The 17,641-nt window shown below is 40.2% G+C and overlaps 7 protein-coding genes and 1 long non-coding RNA gene across 9 annotated transcripts; 3 read left to right on the forward strand and 5 right to left on the reverse strand.

Moving 5' to 3' along the window:
• Window positions 1-5,450: 5,450 nt before the first annotated feature.
• On the forward strand, window positions 5,451-6,654 carry LOC145696510 (uncharacterized). Its single transcript, XM_081773557.1, has 4 exons — window positions 5,451-5,715; window positions 5,949-6,020; window positions 6,217-6,352; window positions 6,521-6,654. Exons 1-4 carry the CDS (start codon window positions 5,698-5,700, stop codon window positions 6,646-6,648), a joined length of 354 nt encoding a protein of 117 aa, XP_081629683.1. The 5' UTR covers window positions 5,451-5,697; the 3' UTR covers window positions 6,649-6,654.
• On the forward strand, window positions 6,391-16,912 carry LOC145696509 (coactosin-like protein). The gene is made up of 5 exons (XM_081773556.1): window positions 6,391-6,395; window positions 16,121-16,196; window positions 16,268-16,350; window positions 16,391-16,548; window positions 16,592-16,912. The coding sequence occupies exons 2-5, from the start codon at window positions 16,129-16,131 to the stop codon at window positions 16,697-16,699; spliced, it is 417 nt and encodes a 138-aa protein (XP_081629682.1). The 5' UTR covers window positions 6,391-6,395; window positions 16,121-16,128; the 3' UTR covers window positions 16,700-16,912.
• Window positions 6,643-8,750, reverse strand: LOC145696508 (carbohydrate sulfotransferase 11-like). The gene is made up of 5 exons (XM_081773555.1): window positions 8,406-8,750; window positions 7,898-8,233; window positions 7,244-7,562; window positions 6,979-7,202; window positions 6,643-6,851 (listed from the first exon to the last, which is right to left on the reverse strand). Exons 1-5 carry the CDS (start codon window positions 8,710-8,712, stop codon window positions 6,685-6,687), a joined length of 1,353 nt encoding a protein of 450 aa, XP_081629681.1. The 5' UTR covers window positions 8,713-8,750; the 3' UTR covers window positions 6,643-6,684.
• Window positions 10,689-12,707, forward strand: LOC145696559 (uncharacterized). The gene is made up of 4 exons (XM_081773621.1): window positions 10,689-10,843; window positions 11,509-11,616; window positions 11,668-11,841; window positions 12,012-12,707. The coding sequence occupies exons 1-4, from the start codon at window positions 10,784-10,786 to the stop codon at window positions 12,330-12,332; spliced, it is 663 nt and encodes a 220-aa protein (XP_081629747.1). The 5' UTR covers window positions 10,689-10,783; the 3' UTR covers window positions 12,333-12,707.
• Window positions 12,712-13,909, reverse strand: LOC145696558 (uncharacterized). 2 transcript variants are annotated; one of them, XM_081773620.1, is made up of 8 exons: window positions 13,760-13,909; window positions 13,626-13,719; window positions 13,480-13,578; window positions 13,375-13,438; window positions 13,264-13,323; window positions 13,167-13,224; window positions 13,082-13,121; window positions 12,712-13,018 (listed from the first exon to the last, which is right to left on the reverse strand). In XM_081773620.1, the coding sequence occupies exons 1-8, from the start codon at window positions 13,806-13,808 to the stop codon at window positions 12,799-12,801; spliced, it is 684 nt and encodes a 227-aa protein (XP_081629746.1). In that variant the 5' UTR covers window positions 13,809-13,909; the 3' UTR covers window positions 12,712-12,798. The 2 variants fall into 2 exon arrangements, with proteins under 2 accessions (XP_081629746.1, XP_081629745.1); XM_081773619.1 differs by having other exon boundaries at window positions 13,264-13,438.
• Window positions 14,188-14,779, reverse strand: LOC145699638 (uncharacterized). The gene is made up of 4 exons (XR_014134053.1): window positions 14,665-14,779; window positions 14,542-14,626; window positions 14,366-14,501; window positions 14,188-14,324 (listed from the first exon to the last, which is right to left on the reverse strand). It is a non-coding gene; the product is annotated as an uncharacterized LOC145699638 (long non-coding RNA).
• LOC145697679 (uncharacterized) lies at window positions 14,605-15,354 on the reverse strand. The gene is made up of 5 exons (XM_081774894.1): window positions 15,304-15,354; window positions 15,151-15,261; window positions 15,009-15,093; window positions 14,757-14,966; window positions 14,605-14,686 (listed from the first exon to the last, which is right to left on the reverse strand). Exons 1-5 carry the CDS (start codon window positions 15,329-15,331, stop codon window positions 14,605-14,607), a joined length of 516 nt encoding a protein of 171 aa, XP_081631020.1. The 5' UTR covers window positions 15,332-15,354.
• LOC145697680 (uncharacterized) lies at window positions 16,840-17,472 on the reverse strand. Its single transcript, XM_081774895.1, has 3 exons — window positions 17,365-17,472; window positions 17,171-17,321; window positions 16,840-16,991 (listed from the first exon to the last, which is right to left on the reverse strand). Exons 1-3 carry the CDS (start codon window positions 17,470-17,472, stop codon window positions 16,930-16,932), a joined length of 321 nt encoding a protein of 106 aa, XP_081631021.1. The 3' UTR covers window positions 16,840-16,929.
• Between the last annotated feature and the right edge of the window lie 169 nt (window positions 17,473-17,641).

The following is a 17,641-nucleotide window of genomic DNA, read 5'->3' on the forward strand; positions in this document are numbered from 1 at the left end:
CGACGGCTCCGACCACCACGATCTCATCAAATAGATAAAGGCCGAAAAAAATTGATTTTCCTCTTTAATATATACTGTAGCTATATATGTAAATTGAGACGGAGCAACGACGGCCCGAAGGGCCGGCAAGCCCCTTAAATTCAAATAAAAGGAACGGGGCTGAGAATGCCCGGAAAGCCGTCAAGCCCCTTAAATTCAAAAATAAAGGAACGGGGCTGAGACGGCCCGAAGGGCAAGCAAGCCCCTCAAATTCAAAAATCAAGAAACAGGGCTGAGACGGCCCGTAGGGCCGGCAAGTCCCTTAAATTTAAAAATCAAGAAAAAGGGCTGAGACGGCCCGAAGGGCCGGCAAGCCCCCTCAAATTAAAAATCAGGAAACAGGGCTGAAACGGCCCGAAGGGCCGGCAAGCTCCTTAAATAAGAAAATCAAGAAAAAGGGCTGAGAGGGACTGAAGGGCGGGCAAGCCCCTTAAATAAAAAAATAAAGAAACTGGGCTGAGAGCAAGCCCATTAAAGAAAAAAATCAAAAAACAGGGCTGAGACGGCCCGTAGGGCCGGCAAGCCCCTTAAATAAAAAATCAAGAAACAGGGCTGAGACGGACCGAAGGGCAAGCAAGCCCTCAAATTAAAAATCAAGAAACAGGGCTGAGACGGCCCGTAGGGCCGTCAAGCCCTTAAATAAATAATAAAGAAACAGGGCTAAGACGGCCCGAAGGGCGGGCAAGCCCCTTAAATAAAAAATCAGGATAAAAGGCTGAGACGGCCCGAAGGGCAAGCAAGCCCTTAAATTCAAAAATCAAAAACAGGGCTAAGACGGCCCGAAGGGCGGCAAGCCCTCAAATTAAAAATCAAGAAACAGGGCTGAGACGGCCCGTAGGGCCGTCAAGCCTCTTAAATTCAAAAATTAAGAAACAGGGCTGAGACGGCCCGTAGACCCGTTAAAATGGAAAATCAATCGTTTGGGCCGTCTGAGCTCCATTCCTTAATTTTTGAATTTAAGGGGCTTGACGGATCTTTGGGCCGTCTCAGCTTTTTTTCTTGATTTTTTTATTTAAGGGGCTTACCCGCATTTCGGGCCGTCTCAGCCCTCTTTCTCGATTTTTTTATTTAAGGGGCTTGCCGGCCCTTCGGGCCGTTTCAGCCCTGTTCCTTGATTTTAAATTTTAACGGCTTGCCGGCCCTTCGGGCCGTTTCAGCCCTGTTCCTTGATTTTAAATTTTAACGGGCTTGACGGCCCTTCGGGCCGTTTCAGCCCTGTTCCTTGATTTTAAATTTTAACGGGCTTGACGGCCCTTCGGGCCGTTTCAGCCCTGTTCCTTGATTTTAAATTTTAACGGGCTTGACGGCCCTTCGGGCCGTTTCAGCCCTGTTCCTTGATTTTAAATTTCGGGCTTGACGGCCCTTCGGGCCGTTTCAGCCCTGTTCCTTGATTTTAAATTTTAACGGGCTTGACGGCCCTTCGGGCCGTTTCAGCCCTGTTCCTTGATTTTAAATTTTAACGGGCTTGACGGCCCTTCGGGCCGTTTCAGCCCTGTTCCTTGATTTTAAATTTTAACGCGCTTGACGGCCCTTCGGGCCGTTTCAGCCCTGTTCCTTGATTTTAAATTTTAACGGGCTTGACGGCCCTTCGGGCCGTTTCAGCCCTGTTCCTTGATTTTTAATTTTAACGGGCTTGACGGCCCTTCGGGCCGTTTCAGCCCTGTTCCTTGATTTTAAATTTTAACGGGCTTGACGGCCCTTCGGGCCGTTTCAGCCCTGTTCCTTGATTTTAAATTTTAACGGGCTTGACGGCCCTTCGGGCCGTTTCAGCCCTGTTCCTTGATTTTAAATTTTAACGGGCTTGACGGCCCTTCGGGCCGTTTCAGCCCTGTTCCTTGATTTTAAATTTTAACGGGCTTGACGGCCCTTCGGGCCGTTTCAGCCCTGTTCCTTGATTTTAAATTTTAACGGGCTTGACGGCCCTTCGGGCCGTTTCAGCCCTGTTCCTTGATTTTAAATTTTAACGGGCTTGACGGCCCTTCGGGCCGTTTCAGCCCTGTTCCTTGATTTTAAATTTTAACGGGCTTGACGGCCCTTCGGGCCGTTTCAGCCCTGTTCCTTGATTTTAAATTTTAACGGGCTTGACGGCCCTTCGGGCCGTTTCAGCCCTGTTCCTTGATTTTAAATTTTAACGGGCTTGACGGCCCTTCGGGCCGTTTCAGCCCTGTTCCTTGATTTTAAATTTTAACGGGCTTGACGGCCCTTCGGGCCGTTTCAGCCCTGTTCCTTGATTTTAAATTTTAACGGGCTTGACGGCCCTTCGGGCCGTTTCAGCCCTGTTCCTTGATTTTAAATTTTAACGGGCTTGACGGCCCTTCGGGCCGTTTCAGCCCTGTTCCTTGATTTTAAATTTTAACGGGCTTGACGGCCCTTCGGGCCGTTTCAGCCCTGTTCCTTGATTTTAAATTTAACGGGCTTGACGGCCCTTCGGGCCGTTTCAGCCCTGTTCCTTGATTTTAAATTTTAACGGGCTTGACGGCCCTTCGGGCCGTTTCAGCCCTGTTCCTTGATTTTAAATTTAACGGGCTTGACGGCCCTTCGGGCCGTTTCAGCCCTGTTCCTTGATTTTAAATTTTAACGGGCTTGACGGCCCTTCGGGCCGTTTCAGCCCTGTTCCTTGATTTTAAATTTTAACGGGCTTGACGGCCCTTCGGGCCGTTTCAGCCCTGTTCCTTGATTTTAAATTTTAACGGGCTTGACGGCCCTTCGGGCCGTTTCAGCCCTGTTCCTTGATTTTAAATTTTAACGGGCTTGACGGCCCTTCGGGCCGTTTCAGCCCTGTTCCTTGATTTTAAATTTTAACGGGCTTGACGGCCCTTCGGGCCGTTTCAGCCCTGTTCCTTGATTTTAAATTTTAACGGGCTTGACGGCCCTTCGGGCCGTTTCAGCCCTGTTCCTTGATTTTAAATTTTAACGGGCTTGACGGCCCTTCGGGCCGTTTCAGCCCTGTTCCTTGATTTTAAATTTTAACGGGCTTGACGGCCCTTCGGGCCGTTTCAGCCCTGTTCCTTGATTTTAAATTTTAACGGGCTTGACGGCCCTTCGGGCCGTTTCAGCCCTGTTCCTTGATTTTAAATTTTAACGGGCTTGACGGCCCTTCGGGCCGTTTCAGCCCTGTTCCTTGATTTTAAATTTTAACGGGCTTGACGGCCCTTCGGGCCGTTTCAGCCCTGTTCCTTGATTTTAAATTTTAACGGGCTTGACGGCCCTTCGGGCCGTTTCAGCCCTGTTCCTTGATTTTAAATTTTAACGGGCTTGACGGCCCTTCGGGCCGTTTCAGCCCTGTTCCTTGATTTTAAATTTTAACGGGCTTGACGGCCCTTCGGGCCGTTTCAGCCCTGTTCCTTGATTTTAAATTTTAACGGGCTTGACGGCCCTTCGGGCCGTTTCAGCCCTGTTCCTTGATTTTAAATTTTAACGGGCTTGACGGCCCTTCGGGCCGTTTCAGCCCTGTTCCTTGATTTTAAATTTTAACGGGCTTGACGGCCCTTCGGGCCGTTTCAGCCCTGTTCCTTGATTTTAAATTTTAACGGGCTTGACGGCCCTTCGGGCCGTTTCAGCCCTGTTCCTTGATTTTAAATTTTAACGGGCTTGACGGCCCTTCGGGCCGTTTCAGCCCTGTTCCTTGATTTTAAATTTAACGGGCTTGACAAAGGCTGAGAAGTCTGAGTTGATCAATGTCAGTTCTGTCCCCAACCCCACCCGCACCCATGGTTTTAAAAATTCATATTACATTTGCTTTTTTCTTGTTTATGGTTTTTATTCATCCGCCCCTCTAGAAGTATAAATTCACAATTTTGCGCTTGCCATTTGACTTCGACTTTGGAAGGGTTCATTCCTTTTAGATTCGAAAATTTAGAAGCTACAGCTCAGCTAAGCTCAGCAATATTGAGGGTTCAGCTCACTTCAGCTCAGCTCAGCTCAATTTTTCCGAAGAAAGCTCGCTCAGCGCAGCTCAAAAATTTTCAAATATGCCCCAGCTCAGCTTAATTTTTTTGAAAAAGTCTAGCTCAGCTCAGCGCAGCTCAACTTAGTTATTTTTAAAAAGGGCCCGCTCAGCTTAGCTCAGCTCAATCTCGACCTCACCTCTGCTAGCTCAGCTCAGAAAAAATTTTCAAAGATTTGCAACCCTGCGTGAAGCTGTTTTCCTTTTCTTCGTTGAACAGGTCTGATTCAAGTTCGGCGATGCGCGAACATGTCGCGGAACTTGTCCATCTTTTCGTATTGATCTTCGAATTTGAGCTTGAGCTCTTCATATTTGAACTACATCTGATCAGATTGCTTGTTCGAGCTGCTGCCCCTAAGAGTCTCCTCGAGAGTTGCCGACTTAAATGCTTCAGGCATTCAATTTCTTCTTCTTGGCGTTTTTGAAGAGATACAAATTCGGCCAACGTTTAGACTGGACCGATTCTTTTTCCTTGGTAACCGAGTCCATCTTCATTTTCATCTGTTTGGACATTTGTTTTTGCAGGAACGCAGGGAGGTCTTCCGGAGGAAGCGTGTCAATCTTCGACTGAAAGTCGATCACGATTGGGCACAACAAGTTCTCCCTTCGTCTTTGACTGCAAAAACAATTTGGTCAGGATCTTTAGCGCAATTTCTCGTTTCTGCGCGCATTTTCGCTTCTCCGATTCCACAACAGAAAAGAACTTAAAATATGCCCTTTTCTCATGCTGATTCCTTGAGAGAATAATTTTCGAGAAATAGCAAGCAAAAATAACGCCTCTTTCACCTCTATTTCTCCTCTCAGACAGATGCTTCTGAAATACCCGACAAAATAGGCTCGTAATGGCCAGAGACGACTTTACATGCAACCTTCAGAAACTCTTTACAACTTCATATCTCATAATTTTTGAATAGATGGTTAATAAAGTGGTCTTTAAGGATTTTTTTGATCCAAGAATCATCGAATTTTATCGTTCCAGTCCCGAGAAATCATCATTTTAGTGAAACTCTCCGAGCCTTTTTGTGAACAAGGCTTTCAGGAGTGTCAACCAATCAGCGCGCAGCTGAAAACAGAAAAGCGCCACAAGCGTCGAGAGAGAAAAAAACAACTCCCGGAGGTTCATTTCTAGCGATTGGAAGATGCGTCAGTGAAAATTTTTGCAGATTTGGAATTCTCGTTCAAATTTATGTTAGTCTAGCATTTAAAATTTCTAAGATCTTGAAAGCTTCACCCAGATCGAAAAAATCACACTTTGACGCATCATTTTTACGAAAATGACTAATAGTTATGAAAAGATTTCTGCACCACTAGAATCGCCGTCAAAAGTTCTACTAGTCCATCAGTCTTAAAATTACTCTAGACCCTTTTTTCGGGTACCTAAAAATTTGTGCGATATCCCTATGTATATTAGTTTCTGCCAAATAAAGATTTTAACTTTAAATCATGAGTATCTCTATGACAGAAACTGATAATAAGTTTGCACAGAGAAGCTGATCTTTGTCAATTCTAAAACTGAATAAACGGGCGTCGCTCGCCAGGCGGAAATGTGTTTGATCAGTTCACAATTGTCAGTGCTCATTCACTTTCTCCATTGAATTGTTCTACTTTCGCCATAAAATCAGAACTAAAAGAAATCAAGGAAGAGAAAAGCAGCGAAAACAGAAGAGAATTTAAAAAAATGATTGAGTCAGAGCTTTTTATAGGAATGGTCAATGGACACAAATATGAAGGTAAGAGTCAAAAAATAACGGCTAAAAATTCTGAAATAATGAAGAACCACCCTTATTTTCCTCGCTAGAAATTGTCTTCTTGGTGATAAACAGAACAAAACGTCCTCCTTGTCTTATATTGATTTGCTTTCTGAAAATATAGCCTATTTCAATTTAATATATATTATTATTATATATAGCCTATATAATATAGGTTTAAATCTGAAAACTAAAACGAATCATCCCTTTTCTAGAAAGAAGTTGCAACGAGAATGATCAACCAGCAACTACTACCCATGTCTGGAAACATTCCAAAGCATCTTCAAGTAAATAACTTTCGATAAGAACTGTACTTTCCGTAACTTTCGTCTGAGTTGCTATTTGCCGAGCAATTAAAAGTTTGACAAGATTTTCGTATTTGCTCTGAAGATAATGACTGCTGATAGAGCTGCACTTCTTGTTTATTGACCCGTGCCGGAAGCGATCCTGCATAACTGTAAATTCCCAAAGTCAGTCTTTTAGGCGGTAAGAACTGCGGTGAAGCTATTCGATGATTTCTGCCACAAAAGATGGGATGAACTCAAAGCGGAAGCAACGAAAGAAGGGATGGTGTTGACTTCTTTTCTAGAGCTCGTTACCGATTCTAGAGGCGACCCAGGTACTTAGTATTGAATTATATGGACTTTCACAATTGTCTAACAGTATAGGAATTGGAAGAAAAACTAAATATTTCTTGTCATTTTCATGCCAAAGGAAAAAAAAAGACAGATTTGTCAATTTCAATTTTCCTTTATGATTTTTCTTTTTCAGAAAACTTCCAATTTAGTTTGCATCGAAAGAATAAACCATGAGTGGCGAAAAACCAACTTGAAGAAAGTCTCCTGGAAGTCTGGTCAATACGATTTTCTGCTGCCAGCAAAACACATTCAAAAATATGGAAGGCTTTTATTCTGAGGCGCGTATATAAATTTTTTAATTGAAGAAAATATACTAGTAGCAAATTTCGTTCAAAAACGATTGGTTTTTGTAAACATCACTGTGGGATAGTTTTGAGCGGGCGAGATTTATTGCGTCTTCGGAAAGGACGTTTTTGTCTTCTGGGCCGGCGAAGACGTATTTTAGGCATTCTTCTGGGTCGTAGCCAAGAGCGGCCAGATCTGAAATAAAATAGATTGGTTTCAAACGAGGGCTCTTATTGGGGTTTTTGACCAAATATATATCATTATATCTGCTTCCCCAACCCTAACCTGAACTTTCTAGTCAATAGGTACGAGAAAAACTTACCCATAAAATAAATCATGTAAATCTTCTTGGCGACATCTCTTGGAACATCTTTCCAGAATTCACTTGGATGCGTGTGAGCTAAGGGGCTTGTTTTGTATTGATCTTCCATAACCGGTTTGATTGGTGCGATCTTTTCCCAAGTGTAGTTGTATTCGTTGTGCACTTCTTCGAGGTGGAGAATCATGTCGTAGTTGAAGTGACAGTAGCTGCACTCCCAGTACACCCTTAATCAAATTATAGAGCGTAAAAATGAGGTAGAACTCACGTTCTCCAATGCCGATTATTGCAAAATTCACTTGGATTCGCCGCTCTGTAAGAAACAAAAGCTTCAAAAGAGCACGAATATTTCTCATCATGTTCGTATCCTTCTTCAAATGTCTCTATCGAAGGCAAAAAGAACCCTTGACGGCGTGCGTTGATGTTGACATTGAATTTATCTCGCCAGGCGGAGACAAGTCGCTGGAAGGGGTTTCGGGTGTTGACGATTTTGATGTCAGACATTGCGTTGATTCGTTTGGCATCGCCGTAGTCGGAAGGATCAGCCCGAGGAATTGTTCCTTTTCCGTGATCTCCACTCAGAGAGGCTGAATAAATTAATTATTTTTACACTCAATATATGCGGGTTTCATCAATCGCAAACTTTACGTGGGTAATTCTCGTCAAAATAGCTAGACTCTAAAAATATATGATGAGGACTTATAAAATAAATTTATGGTTTGTTGCCATATACCTACCTACATTTTGAGGTGCTCTCTAGAAGATATTCGAGACAATAAATAAAAGATGGAAATACTTTCGATTTTCAGAAATAGCCTTTTAGCGAAATGAAAAGGGAAAAATATTTAATCCAAAAACATAAGCCGGATATATTTTTAGGAGTTTTTGATCAGCAACCTCCATTCTTCTTTCATTTAATTACCTAGAGCATTTTGCCAATTCGTCGTTCCACATTTAGGAGGCAAACATATCGTCAAATTCAAATCTCTTTGGAAGAAAATATCAATCTTCGACTTCGATCTTCCCTTGATGAATCTTGCTTTATTGTACTTTTTCGAAAAACTTGGGGAGTTGCACTGAATCGGCTGACGATCTTCTTGAGGAGCAGGGCCTTCGAGGTCGTAAATTTGGCGATGGAGGGCGAGAAGGCCGTCGAAATCTTCTTGATCGACGAGGTTTTGGATTTTTCTTCGGACACCGCAGGTGCGTTTCATGTATTTTACTCGGTTCTTCATGACTGTATTTATTTTCTGCCACTCTAAACGATTCACATAAGAAGACATCATAACTTTATCAATAAATCTATGCGTTTAACATTTTATTTTACTTTGTTAGCGACTCAATCTCTAAATAAATATATAATATATTATTCTATAAGCATATTGAGAACTTGACGCTTAAAGCAGAAGATAAAAAAATTCAAACAATACCCTCATCATGTTCAAGAAACGACGGTCCTAAATTCAGCGCGTCGGAAAACTTTTCTTTCATCTTCAAAAAATCTTCATATTCATCCTCGTACTCTTCGCTTTCATCGTCATCTTCATAAATATAATCGTCAATTTTCTCTTCAATCATTTTCTGCTGATACTCTTTATAATAACTCAAAATATTCGACGAATCCACCACAAGTCCGTCATTCTCCAAATTCGCTCCAAACTCAATCGCCAACGAAAAAATCACAATGAAAAGAATAAAAAATGCGCAAACAGCTCTCAAGGTACCATAGTTTTGCATTTTTCAGGCAACTAGAGCCGGGAAAAAGGAAGGTTCACATAATAAGATGCCGGTTTCACAATTTTAGGATGCACTGACGCTAATGTTTATTTTCAAGATAGTTGTAAAATCTCAGCCTCAAGGCGCTCAATAAAAACAATGATTATTAGGGGCCGAATTGAAGGCAATTCATTTTCGGGAAAAATAAAAATTCTCGCAATTTATTTTTTAATTAAAAATTCTTGTTTTTTGTGAACTTGATGGTATAACCGGTCGAAAAATTTTAATCCTCCGTGAGTCTTTTTTATAATTCCGAGGTCAGCGAAAAGCTTTGACGGAAGAGCCCGTTATCATTTATTCCGAAAACAAAGCGTTGTTTTATCCAGAACAAGCACTCTTCAATTAAGTCTAGGTTCATCTTATTGCCACGCTAAACATTATTCCAGGAACAAAGGGGTTCTTCAGAACGTAACAAACTTCAATTAAATTTAATCGATCCTAATTATTCTTTGTATTTGAATTCTTAATTACGGCTGATTATTAAGGGTGTCATTATGAATTTCGCCATTTTCGATTTGGATACCCTTAAAATTTAAGGCTTAAATGTCGGAAGAGCTAGGGAAAAGAGAAAAATAAACCTAAAATTTTGAAGAAAAAAAAATAATCTCAAATATTTGGAGCCTCATTAAAATTATTTATTTTAATTATTTCGAGGGAAAACGGCGCTAACTGCTGATTAACTGGCGCTTATCGTTACGAATCTGTTGATGGCGGATTAACTGGCCGAGAGCGGTGGAACTGTTTTGGTAAAATGAGAATTGTTTAGACTCAATGTTTCACTCGTGTTGATACCCTTAACAAGGCGGGCGCGCGTCAGGCGAATTTGTTGAGTTTTTTCGAATTCGACGAGTTTGAAGCCAAAATACACGCTCAATTATTTCTGTTTATAAAAACAATTTGTTCAAATCGAAAATTGAGCTTTCGTTTTTTACACCAGCAATTATTGACGATAGTTGTCCAACAAGAAAAAAAGCAATTTGTAAAAGTACGAATCGCTTTATCCATTATTGTAACGACAAGTGATTAAAAAGGCATTTTCGCGCGCGTTGCAAGAAATGTTTGTGTTGGTCAATTATATATTGTATACGAATTGTTCCAGGATTATTTGCAAGAAATACAATTTTGGTCGGAAATAACGGAGTTCTCATTTTAAAACATTGATAATTCAAAGTCATCTTTTTCAAAACTACTATTTTATAATCGTTTTCAAACAATTTTTTCGAAAGAAAATATTTTTTAATTTTCTTTAGTGTTCAGGAACAAGGCAACCGGTCATGTTTTTATATTTTCAACCGAAATTCCAGTGAAAAAAAGACGGATAAGATAATTGATAGACGCTAGAAGAAGGATTTGACAGGTTCGGTATTACCGAATCGGTAAGTTAACCACTTATAGTAATGACTCATTACCTCTTCAAAATTCAATAAAGTTCAGTTGTTTTTTGACAAAGAAATCATTTGTAATTGACAAATGTCTTACTGAAAAGAAGACGGTGAATTAACCCGTTAGCAGGCGCGAGGCCCTCTCAGGACCTTGCGTTGAAATGAGTAGCCAATCACATGCTCGGATCCATGATTTCACTCAATCACAGACTGGCAAAAGCATAGGAGAAATCGACCTTCCTGTGAACGGGTTAAAACATCCAAATTTCGATTCTTGAGAAACCTGACGACGAAATATAGGTCTCATGAAGCAGGATTAAACTTACAGGGAAAGAAAAACCCTTCTTGATAAACGTTGTATAAATCCCTTAAAAATAATCCCCAAGCCGATGCTATAAGTGTATATCCAAAACAACTGCCTTCCTCCGCTGGTTGAGCCCGTTTAAAATGTATTGCGGCTTCGTAAAGTTTGTGTTGTTGGTGGTCGGACGAGCGCCACCACGGGCGAGAATCGAAACAACCAATTTTTCTAGTTCCTAGATTAATAAAAAAGAATTCAACTCTAGCTTTCTTTTTTTGTAATAAGCCGCGGCTTCATTTGTAAATTTTTTATTGGAGAGAAAAGCGAAGACGGAAAAGTTTGTAAAAGAATGAATTTCCGGCTACTAGCGGCTCTTCTCGCGGCTTCAGAAGGTCTTGGCACTGAAGATGTAAGTTTCATTGATCCTTTTGCAGTAAACATATGCTTAATATTTTTAATTATTTAAAGAATAATGATATTTTGAAGTTTATAGAAATCTATATTTTATCATAATATATTTTTATTCATATGAAAATTAATCGATAATTCATTTTAACTACTTTATAACTACTTAATTAGTGTCTTGGGGTCTTTGGCAAGATAAAGCCTTAACTACCATGACTGTAGGAGTTCAGCCGTTTTCAGAGAAAATCCAAAATATTTAAATATGCACTATTTGAGAGCAATTAGAAGACTACTAGTTGAGGTCGTTCTAGGAGAATGGTATGATAAAAAGCCGATTTATTAGTGATTAACCCTAGTTGAAACTCACGATCTTGTATATAATAAATGCAAATCTCACGATATCTTTTACTTAGCAATGAGCAGGCCTCCAAATTCAAAGCATGATTATGGTTTTCGAAAAAGCAACAAAATCGTGCCCGTTAGTGTCGATCGCACCATGTTATTAGGGCGCGAAGCATTGGTAATCCTGCACACTTTCTTGGGATTACGCGTTCGCTTCGATGTTCATCCCCGCGTTTTAAATTTGACAGTCTTACTAATTGATTCTTCGTCGGGCCCGTTCATTTTCACGTCAATCGAGAACAAGAAATTTTGATTGAACTCTTTCAGACGCCATACGAAAAGCGAATTGTCAATCGATGGAATCTCATGCGAAAGTGGGTCAAGGCCAATCTCGTTGGACATTTGCACGCTGAAAAGACTGCTGATAATCAAGAGGTAACGAAAAACGAACTCTTACCTGAAAATTTTCATAAATTATTATTTCAGCCAAAGGCGATCAAGAAAATCAACCGAGGAGAAAAATACATGCTCGACTACTACAAGCGAAAGCTCAACAAAATCACCGATCCAGACAAGTGGTCCAGATGCTCGGGACATGATCAGGCAGAATCTAGCGTTCCAGACGTCACACATGAAGTGGGAACCGCAGCATACGCCATTGTAAGTTTCTTCTTACAACTTCTAACTTGATAAGTTATCAATTTTTCGCATCCGTATTTCTATTGAGCGGAAACAATTTAATCGTGAGCCGCAATCTAGCACGTGGTTTGTTCTGCGGTCCAATCGGGTTTTCTTTAAAAATTTTTCAAAAATTTAAAGACGATTTTTAGGCGAAAATGAACCAGGTGGTTGAGGACGTCTTCACCGAGGAATGCAAGTTCAAACCAGCTTTGACAGAAACTCGCCGGGCAATGTACGAGAATCTTCTGAATGTCACCTTCATGAAGTACGCCAAGCAGTGCAAGAAGATCAACCCCTTCGAATGCGACACTGAATACTGCGTGGCGAAGCAATACGGATGGGGCAGCACAAAATGCACTGTTCGGGAGGAAGAAGTTGCTTTGGTTCATGACGATGAGGGAGACACGAGATTTGGCGAAGATGGAAAGTATGAAGATACTTGGTGGATGAACTACAACTTATTACAGTAACAACTCGCCAAAGAAAATGAACAAGAAAGCTCTATTTTCTTTCGAGAGAAATTTCTAGTGCTGATCCTTCTAGACGATTGCTTGGCCTCTGTTGTCTAGAATGTTATGTAAAGTAAGCTTAATTGAAACTAGAAATTTTTCGAAATCGAATCACGAAAATGGGCTTTAAGCAATTTTCATTGGCTAAGAAGATTTCTCAACCCTCCTCAAAAATATTAACCCTTGTACTTCTGTACATGTGCTCTCGCTTGAAAAAGTAGTTATAATGAGTACAAGTATAATGATTTTTTTCGCGCTCAAACTTTTCTTTCTCCATTTACATTTGACTGTGATGGCTTTTATGTGCTATCCTACTAATAAATAAAAACAAAAATAATAAACACTCGGTCCGTTTATTCAAAAAGCAAAAGTAAGAATCGCTTATCGAATTGAATTTTCATCTTTTTGGTTTCGTTTTTCTTTTATTCTAGTTTTCAACAAGGCTTCTGAAAAGTGGGCTGTTTTCGTTGAACTTCCAAATTTTCTGCTTCGGCTCTCCATGAATCAATTTCAAAGGAACTTTTGGGTAGTCTTTTATCGGAAGAACTGTTCGATAAGACCCAAAGAAGTGAGGATGAGAGACGTCGTTTTTCTTGATTTTCAGGGCTTCTTCCGGTGCTGTTCTGTGCGTTTGCTTTTGGTAAAAACTGAATAAAATTAAGTGTAGATTAATTCAAAGAAAAGTTCATTTCCGTTCCTGTGTTTCTAACCGGCTCATCCAAGCAGCCATATCCGGTTGAGAAAGGACCGCTAAAAAGTCATCTAATAAAAATTTACAAAAATAATAATCAAAACCGAAATTATCAGAAGCTTTTCGTCTTCTTCTCCCGATCCTTCTTCCGTCAAGTGGAGCCTAAGAATGATGGAAAAAGGGATGAAAAATTGAAATTACCGGGAAATGTGTCTTTTCCGAAACTTTGACTCCCGATGGCTCGATGTTCACAAAGGGGCCCTTATCAAACACAGTCAGCTTCAAATTGCCTAAAACGAGAGAAAAAAGTACTTTTCGTCTTGTATCTCGCTCTCCGTCGTCCTTAAAAATCGGCTCTCCTCCGCCACCAAGATCGCTAGAACATGATTCCTCATTCCCTTCTTTATATCAAATTACCTCTTGAGAATCGGATGACAATCTTCTCCATTCAGTTTTCGTAAAAATTGCTCGTTAGATTTGCAAAACGGCCGAGTGTAATTTGGATTTCCGGAGCCGCTAGAATCAAATTAAAACCTCTCTGACAATCTATTCACGAAGAAAACCTTCCCCAAGGATGAAAAACCGGGTTAGTTCTTCTTCGATATTCCTTGCTCTCGCTGCGGCGCTGGATTTTCGCGTCCATTAGTCGTTTATTTTCTTCAACCGAATATCAAGGCTATTATTTTTGTAAGGTTACCTTCAAGAAGGTGGAGACCGAGGGAAACTTGATAAGGAGTTTTCTCCATATTATTCAAAGCTCTCCACTGTCGCTGCGTCACAAGCTTGCCATCATGAAATCGAGGGGCTCCGTGCCCACTTGGGTCCAAATTAAAAGGGTAGATCGTCGGTCTCGTCTTATACTCTATTATTTGCTGAAAGAAGTCAACTTATACCTTGGCAATCAAGGGGCAGTAACTATTATCCATTTTCAGCTCAAAAAATATTCATTAAAATTTTCTTTCTATAATCAAATTTGCTCTTGTCAATTGCTTATTGAAAAGGGGCGGTCCTATTTTGCGATCAGAAACTGAATACTACTCGACAAAAGAGCAAGTTCTATTACAAGGTAATCAAGCTTCATTTTCATGTATTATTTTGAAAAGGACAGATAACATTTATTTTCGATATTAAATAACGTTTTTTTAGTTCAGCAAAGATCTGATATTGGTGATCTCTTTTTCTACATAGTCTTCGACATCTGCAGTCTTGACGGGCGTTGTTTCTGCTAATTGATACCACTTTTCAACTTTTTCGACTCCGCACTAGAAAAATGATGATGATCGCGTCCTTCTGAAAATCTAACCTTCCAGAAAAGATCGCACTCGAGATCCTTTTGAACCTTTCCGTCTTGAATGGTCTCCTTGAGTTCACAATCAAGAGTGAGCAAGGTACAGTTCTCTTCCTTTGGCGTAAGATTGAAATTTTCTGGCTTGGATTCACTAAATAAGGATGAACACAAGCATATCTGTTCGGTCTTACCATTTATCGAAGCCATGGTACTCGCCGTTGATTTTTACCATTTCAGCCCAGCAATTATCCGTTTCAAAGCTTTTGATTTTGCTCACTAGAAATCATAATCGTTGTTTTTATGCAAATACTTACAGTCAAACAGCTGAATAGAGTCCTAAGAAATGGGTTCTAAGACCTGGTAAATAAGGAAATTTGAATAAAATAACGGATAAAAGTTATCGAACCCTTCCTTAGAATATCCAGCATAATTGGTCATCTCGCCCGGTTGAATTTTGGTGATAGATTTGAGTCGTTTGTTGTTATTGTTGAAAACTCCAAGTGCCCAGTTTGAGTTGGAAGGTAATTCGGAGCGTTCAACCTCGCGAGATTTAATGACGTGTTTTTGGGAGTCATGGAGGAGTTTGATGTTGATGTATTTCACCACTCTTTCATCCCTTAAATCATGAACAAAAATGAATGCAAGTGATATTGCAAACCAGAATTGCATTCCAAATCCTAAATTTCCATCTTTTCCCTCTCGTAATTTCTCTTCTGATGGAGGTTCAGTTACAGTCATCATTTCTAAAATAGCCTCATGAAAAGGTCTTGTGTCATGGATACAGTATCGAAAAAGCATACCTCCAGTTTCATCATTAAAAGCAATTTGAACTTGAGGCTCAAAATCGTCAGGCTGCATTGCAGAACACCCATCCGCTTCGCCAGAACATTGAGAGCAAGCCAAAATAGTCTCTAAAAATGACGTTTCCGATCGAAAATAAAAAAGATTCAAACCGTGTAAAAACAAGTAAAAAATTTTCATCTTTGTTGTTCAAAACAAGCCTCGAAATGACGCTTTAGAGAAGAGCGGATACATATGTATTTCCTACAAACAATGAGCACACTAATAATTGATGGTCAAATCGTCAGAATTTCTTATTATGAATTTTTTCGTTTTCCAAGCCACGATTCATTTCATTCATGATAACTCGCCCGTTTCTTTTGATCCCATCTTTCAGCGTTCTTATTTCGTCATCGTTATCATTTTTCCTTCAAGTACCTTCTTACTTATCGTCATGCCCGGCGGCTGCTTCTACCGCATAGAACTTGAACGAATAACGAATCAGCATGCATACAATAATTTTTATGAAAAATGTTCCTTTCCATGTTTATCTTCCTAGAGAATCTCAATCTCAAGTTCTGCTGTGAAGTTCGCTTCTGACTTAGCCTTTGGGTTAATCGATAGAAAGGGGGAATTTCCCGCGCGGTCACTCTGCGGTCATCGGCGGTCGAGCGAGCCGAGAGTTTCACTTTTCATTTTTTTTCTTTCAAAGAGAAAACTGCGAAAATCAGAGAAAATTCTTGTTTTCAATCTGTCGACTGCAATATAAATAATTTTCTGAAAGACGTTTTCTTTGAATTATAGGAGAGAAAAAAAAACGAAAGACAGACAGAAAATGTCTAAATTTATTCAGTATGCGAGCGCAGTCAGCTATAAATTATTAAATTTTTCTATTTACACTTGCAAGAATCAGCGGTTATTCATGGGATCCCCTCGACTTGAACAGTTTTTCCGGGACGAAAAAAAAAGAGAAAGATTTTAACTTGAACCGTTTCAGAATGTCACAGAAAGATAGACTTTCCGCTGCTTACGAAGATGTTCGAACAGACGACTCAAATACCTGCTGGTTAGTCCATGAGAATTTCTCTTCATTGCCTTCCTTTTTTCTCGGTCCACAGCTTCTGATCCTATTTTCAGGGCGACATTCAGCAGTTCTGCTAAGGGGGTGAGCCCAGAAGCCTCCGGTGACAAGCTCGAAGATCTCATGAAGCAGTTCACAGGTAGACAAACTTATCATCCCCTCTTTATTCCTCTCTCTAGACTCGAATGTTCTCTTCGCTTTCTTCCGACTTACGACTGGAGACGCTCTGTCTGTCAGAACAAAGTTTGCCTTCATGACTTGGATCGGAGAAAAAGGCTCGCCGATGTCAAAGGCCCGGGCGGGCCCGAACAAGCGCGTTATTCAACAAGTCATCACGGTATGTTTTTTTATATGTGTTATTCTTTGAGCCATACTTCTAGAACTTTGCCTGGGAAGGAACTTTCTCTGAACTGAAAGAACTGGACCTGAAAGCGATCGAAACCGAAGTGCGCCGAGCTGGTGGGGCCAATTACGACGCCCAAGCTTAGAAAAAAAAACAGTCACCATCCTTCAACCCCGAATCAAACCGAGCCTGAATGATAATCATTACCAGATTTATTATCACTTTATCTATTTTTTCTTTAGCCTTTTCAACATTTGCAAAATTTGAAATAACTCCAAATAGGACACAATTTTTTCTTTATCTTCACAAGTTATTCTGTTACAGCGTCTTTCAGAAGAATCAAATGAATAAAACAATAAAATTTCAAATTTGACTTTACCAGTGAAAGAAATCGAGGAAATTGATCAGCGACAGGAATGCTTCTTTCATCTTTTCAACTGAAAATTTTTTACTTACTCATTTATTTTACATTTAATTGCATTTTCTAGGCGAGTTAGCGAAGTGACACCCTTAGTAAATCGCTCGAAGAGAGAGTCTAACTTTAACAATTGGGAATTCTATCCATCTGAGCGTCGAAATAAGGGTATCACCAGGCTATTTTCGTTGAAAAACTGACCGATTTCCGCGGCGATCTCTTTGCTAAATTCCCTTGTCGCGAAAATAATGACATCCGATTTCGAATCGAGCTCCTCAGGATCGTCATTTTCGTCTGGCCTTGAATCGAAAAAGAGATCATCCTCCTTTGGCTTCAGATTTCCTATCTCGATCTACCGGTTTTGACATCAATAACAAGGTGTAAGCGCTTATTACCTCGAGGATTTCTTTATCGTCATCTTGAATCTCATAATTGTCAAAATAATCGCCCGAATATTGAGTCTTACAAAAATCAAGGAAGAAAAGTAACAAAATCGCTTTCATTTTCAATTTTTTTTTCATGGAAAGAAATTTTTGGCTTGAGTGCGTTTTCTGAAGAGCACTTGCTGTGTTGCTTGAGAATTTTTGCAGTGTTTGATAAGAGTATTCTTCGTCAAAAGATGAGCAAATTTAAACTTGTCCGACTTGATCAAAATTGCATTTCAAGAACTCT

Source organism: Oikopleura dioica, chromosome 2 (genome assembly GCF_907165135.1).
Source record: "Oikopleura dioica chromosome 2, OKI2018_I68_1.0, whole genome shotgun sequence".
Classification (NCBI taxonomy): Eukaryota; Metazoa; Chordata; class Appendicularia; order Copelata; family Oikopleuridae; genus Oikopleura; species Oikopleura dioica.

Excerpts from the sequence above, each read along its gene's own strand:
- LOC145696510 (XM_081773557.1), top strand. Across the intron at positions 6,021-6,216 it reads ACATTCCAAAGCATCTTCAA|GCGGTAAGAACTGCGGTGAA; the intron begins GTAAATAACTTT and ends TCAGTCTTTTAG. Across the intron at positions 6,353-6,520 it reads CGATTCTAGAGGCGACCCAG|TTTGCATCGAAAGAATAAAC; the intron begins GTACTTAGTATT and ends CTTCCAATTTAG.
- LOC145696508 (XM_081773555.1), bottom strand. The coding sequence starts at position 8,712 with ATGCAAAACTATGGTACCTTGAGAGCTGTTTGCGCATTTTTTATTCTT. Across the intron at positions 8,234-8,405 it reads GTTTCTTGAACATGATGAGG|AGTGGCAGAAAATAAATACA; the intron begins GTATTGTTTGAA and ends TGAATCGTTTAG. Across the intron at positions 7,203-7,243 it reads AATAATCGGCATTGGAGAAC|GGTGTACTGGGAGTGCAGCT; the intron begins GTGAGTTCTACC and ends AATTTGATTAAG.
- LOC145696559 (XM_081773621.1), top strand. The coding sequence starts at position 10,784 with ATGAATTTCCGGCTACTAGCGGCTCTTCTCGCGGCTTCAGAAGGTCTT. Across the intron at positions 10,844-11,508 it reads AAGGTCTTGGCACTGAAGAT|ACGCCATACGAAAAGCGAAT; the intron begins GTAAGTTTCATT and ends GAACTCTTTCAG. Across the intron at positions 11,842-12,011 it reads GAACCGCAGCATACGCCATT|GCGAAAATGAACCAGGTGGT; the intron begins GTAAGTTTCTTC and ends GACGATTTTTAG.
- LOC145696558 (XM_081773619.1), bottom strand. The coding sequence starts at position 13,808 with ATGGAGAAAACTCCTTATCAAGTTTCCCTCGGTCTCCACCTTCTTGAA. Across the intron at positions 13,439-13,479 it reads TGTCATCCGATTCTCAAGAG|CGATCTTGGTGGCGGAGGAG; the intron begins GTAATTTGATAT and ends ATCATGTTCTAG. Across the intron at positions 13,019-13,081 it reads ATGGCTGCTTGGATGAGCCG|TTTTTACCAAAAGCAAACGC; the intron begins GTTAGAAACACA and ends AATTTTATTCAG.
- LOC145697679 (XM_081774894.1), bottom strand. The coding sequence starts at position 15,331 with ATGAAAATTTTTTACTTGTTTTTACACG. Across the intron at positions 15,094-15,150 it reads TTTTAATGATGAAACTGGAG|AAATGATGACTGTAACTGAA; the intron begins GTATGCTTTTTC and ends AGGCTATTTTAG. Across the intron at positions 14,967-15,008 it reads GGATTTGGAATGCAATTCTG|GGATGAAAGAGTGGTGAAAT; the intron begins GTTTGCAATATC and ends TCATGATTTAAG.
- LOC145696509 (XM_081773556.1), top strand. The coding sequence starts at position 16,129 with ATGTCACAGAAAGATAGACTTTCCGCTGCTTACGAAGATGTTCGAACA. Across the intron at positions 16,197-16,267 it reads GACGACTCAAATACCTGCTG|GGCGACATTCAGCAGTTCTG; the intron begins GTTAGTCCATGA and ends TCCTATTTTCAG. Across the intron at positions 16,549-16,591 it reads TTATTCAACAAGTCATCACG|AACTTTGCCTGGGAAGGAAC; the intron begins GTATGTTTTTTT and ends CCATACTTCTAG.
- LOC145697680 (XM_081774895.1), bottom strand. The coding sequence starts at position 17,472 with ATGAAAGCGATTTTGTTACTTTTCTTCCTTGATTTTTGTAAGACTCAA. Across the intron at positions 17,322-17,364 it reads ACGATAAAGAAATCCTCGAG|ATCGAGATAGGAAATCTGAA; the intron begins GTAATAAGCGCT and ends CAAAACCGGTAG. Across the intron at positions 16,992-17,170 it reads AGAGATCGCCGCGGAAATCG|TTGAAAAGATGAAAGAAGCA; the intron begins GTCAGTTTTTCA and ends AAAAATTTTCAG.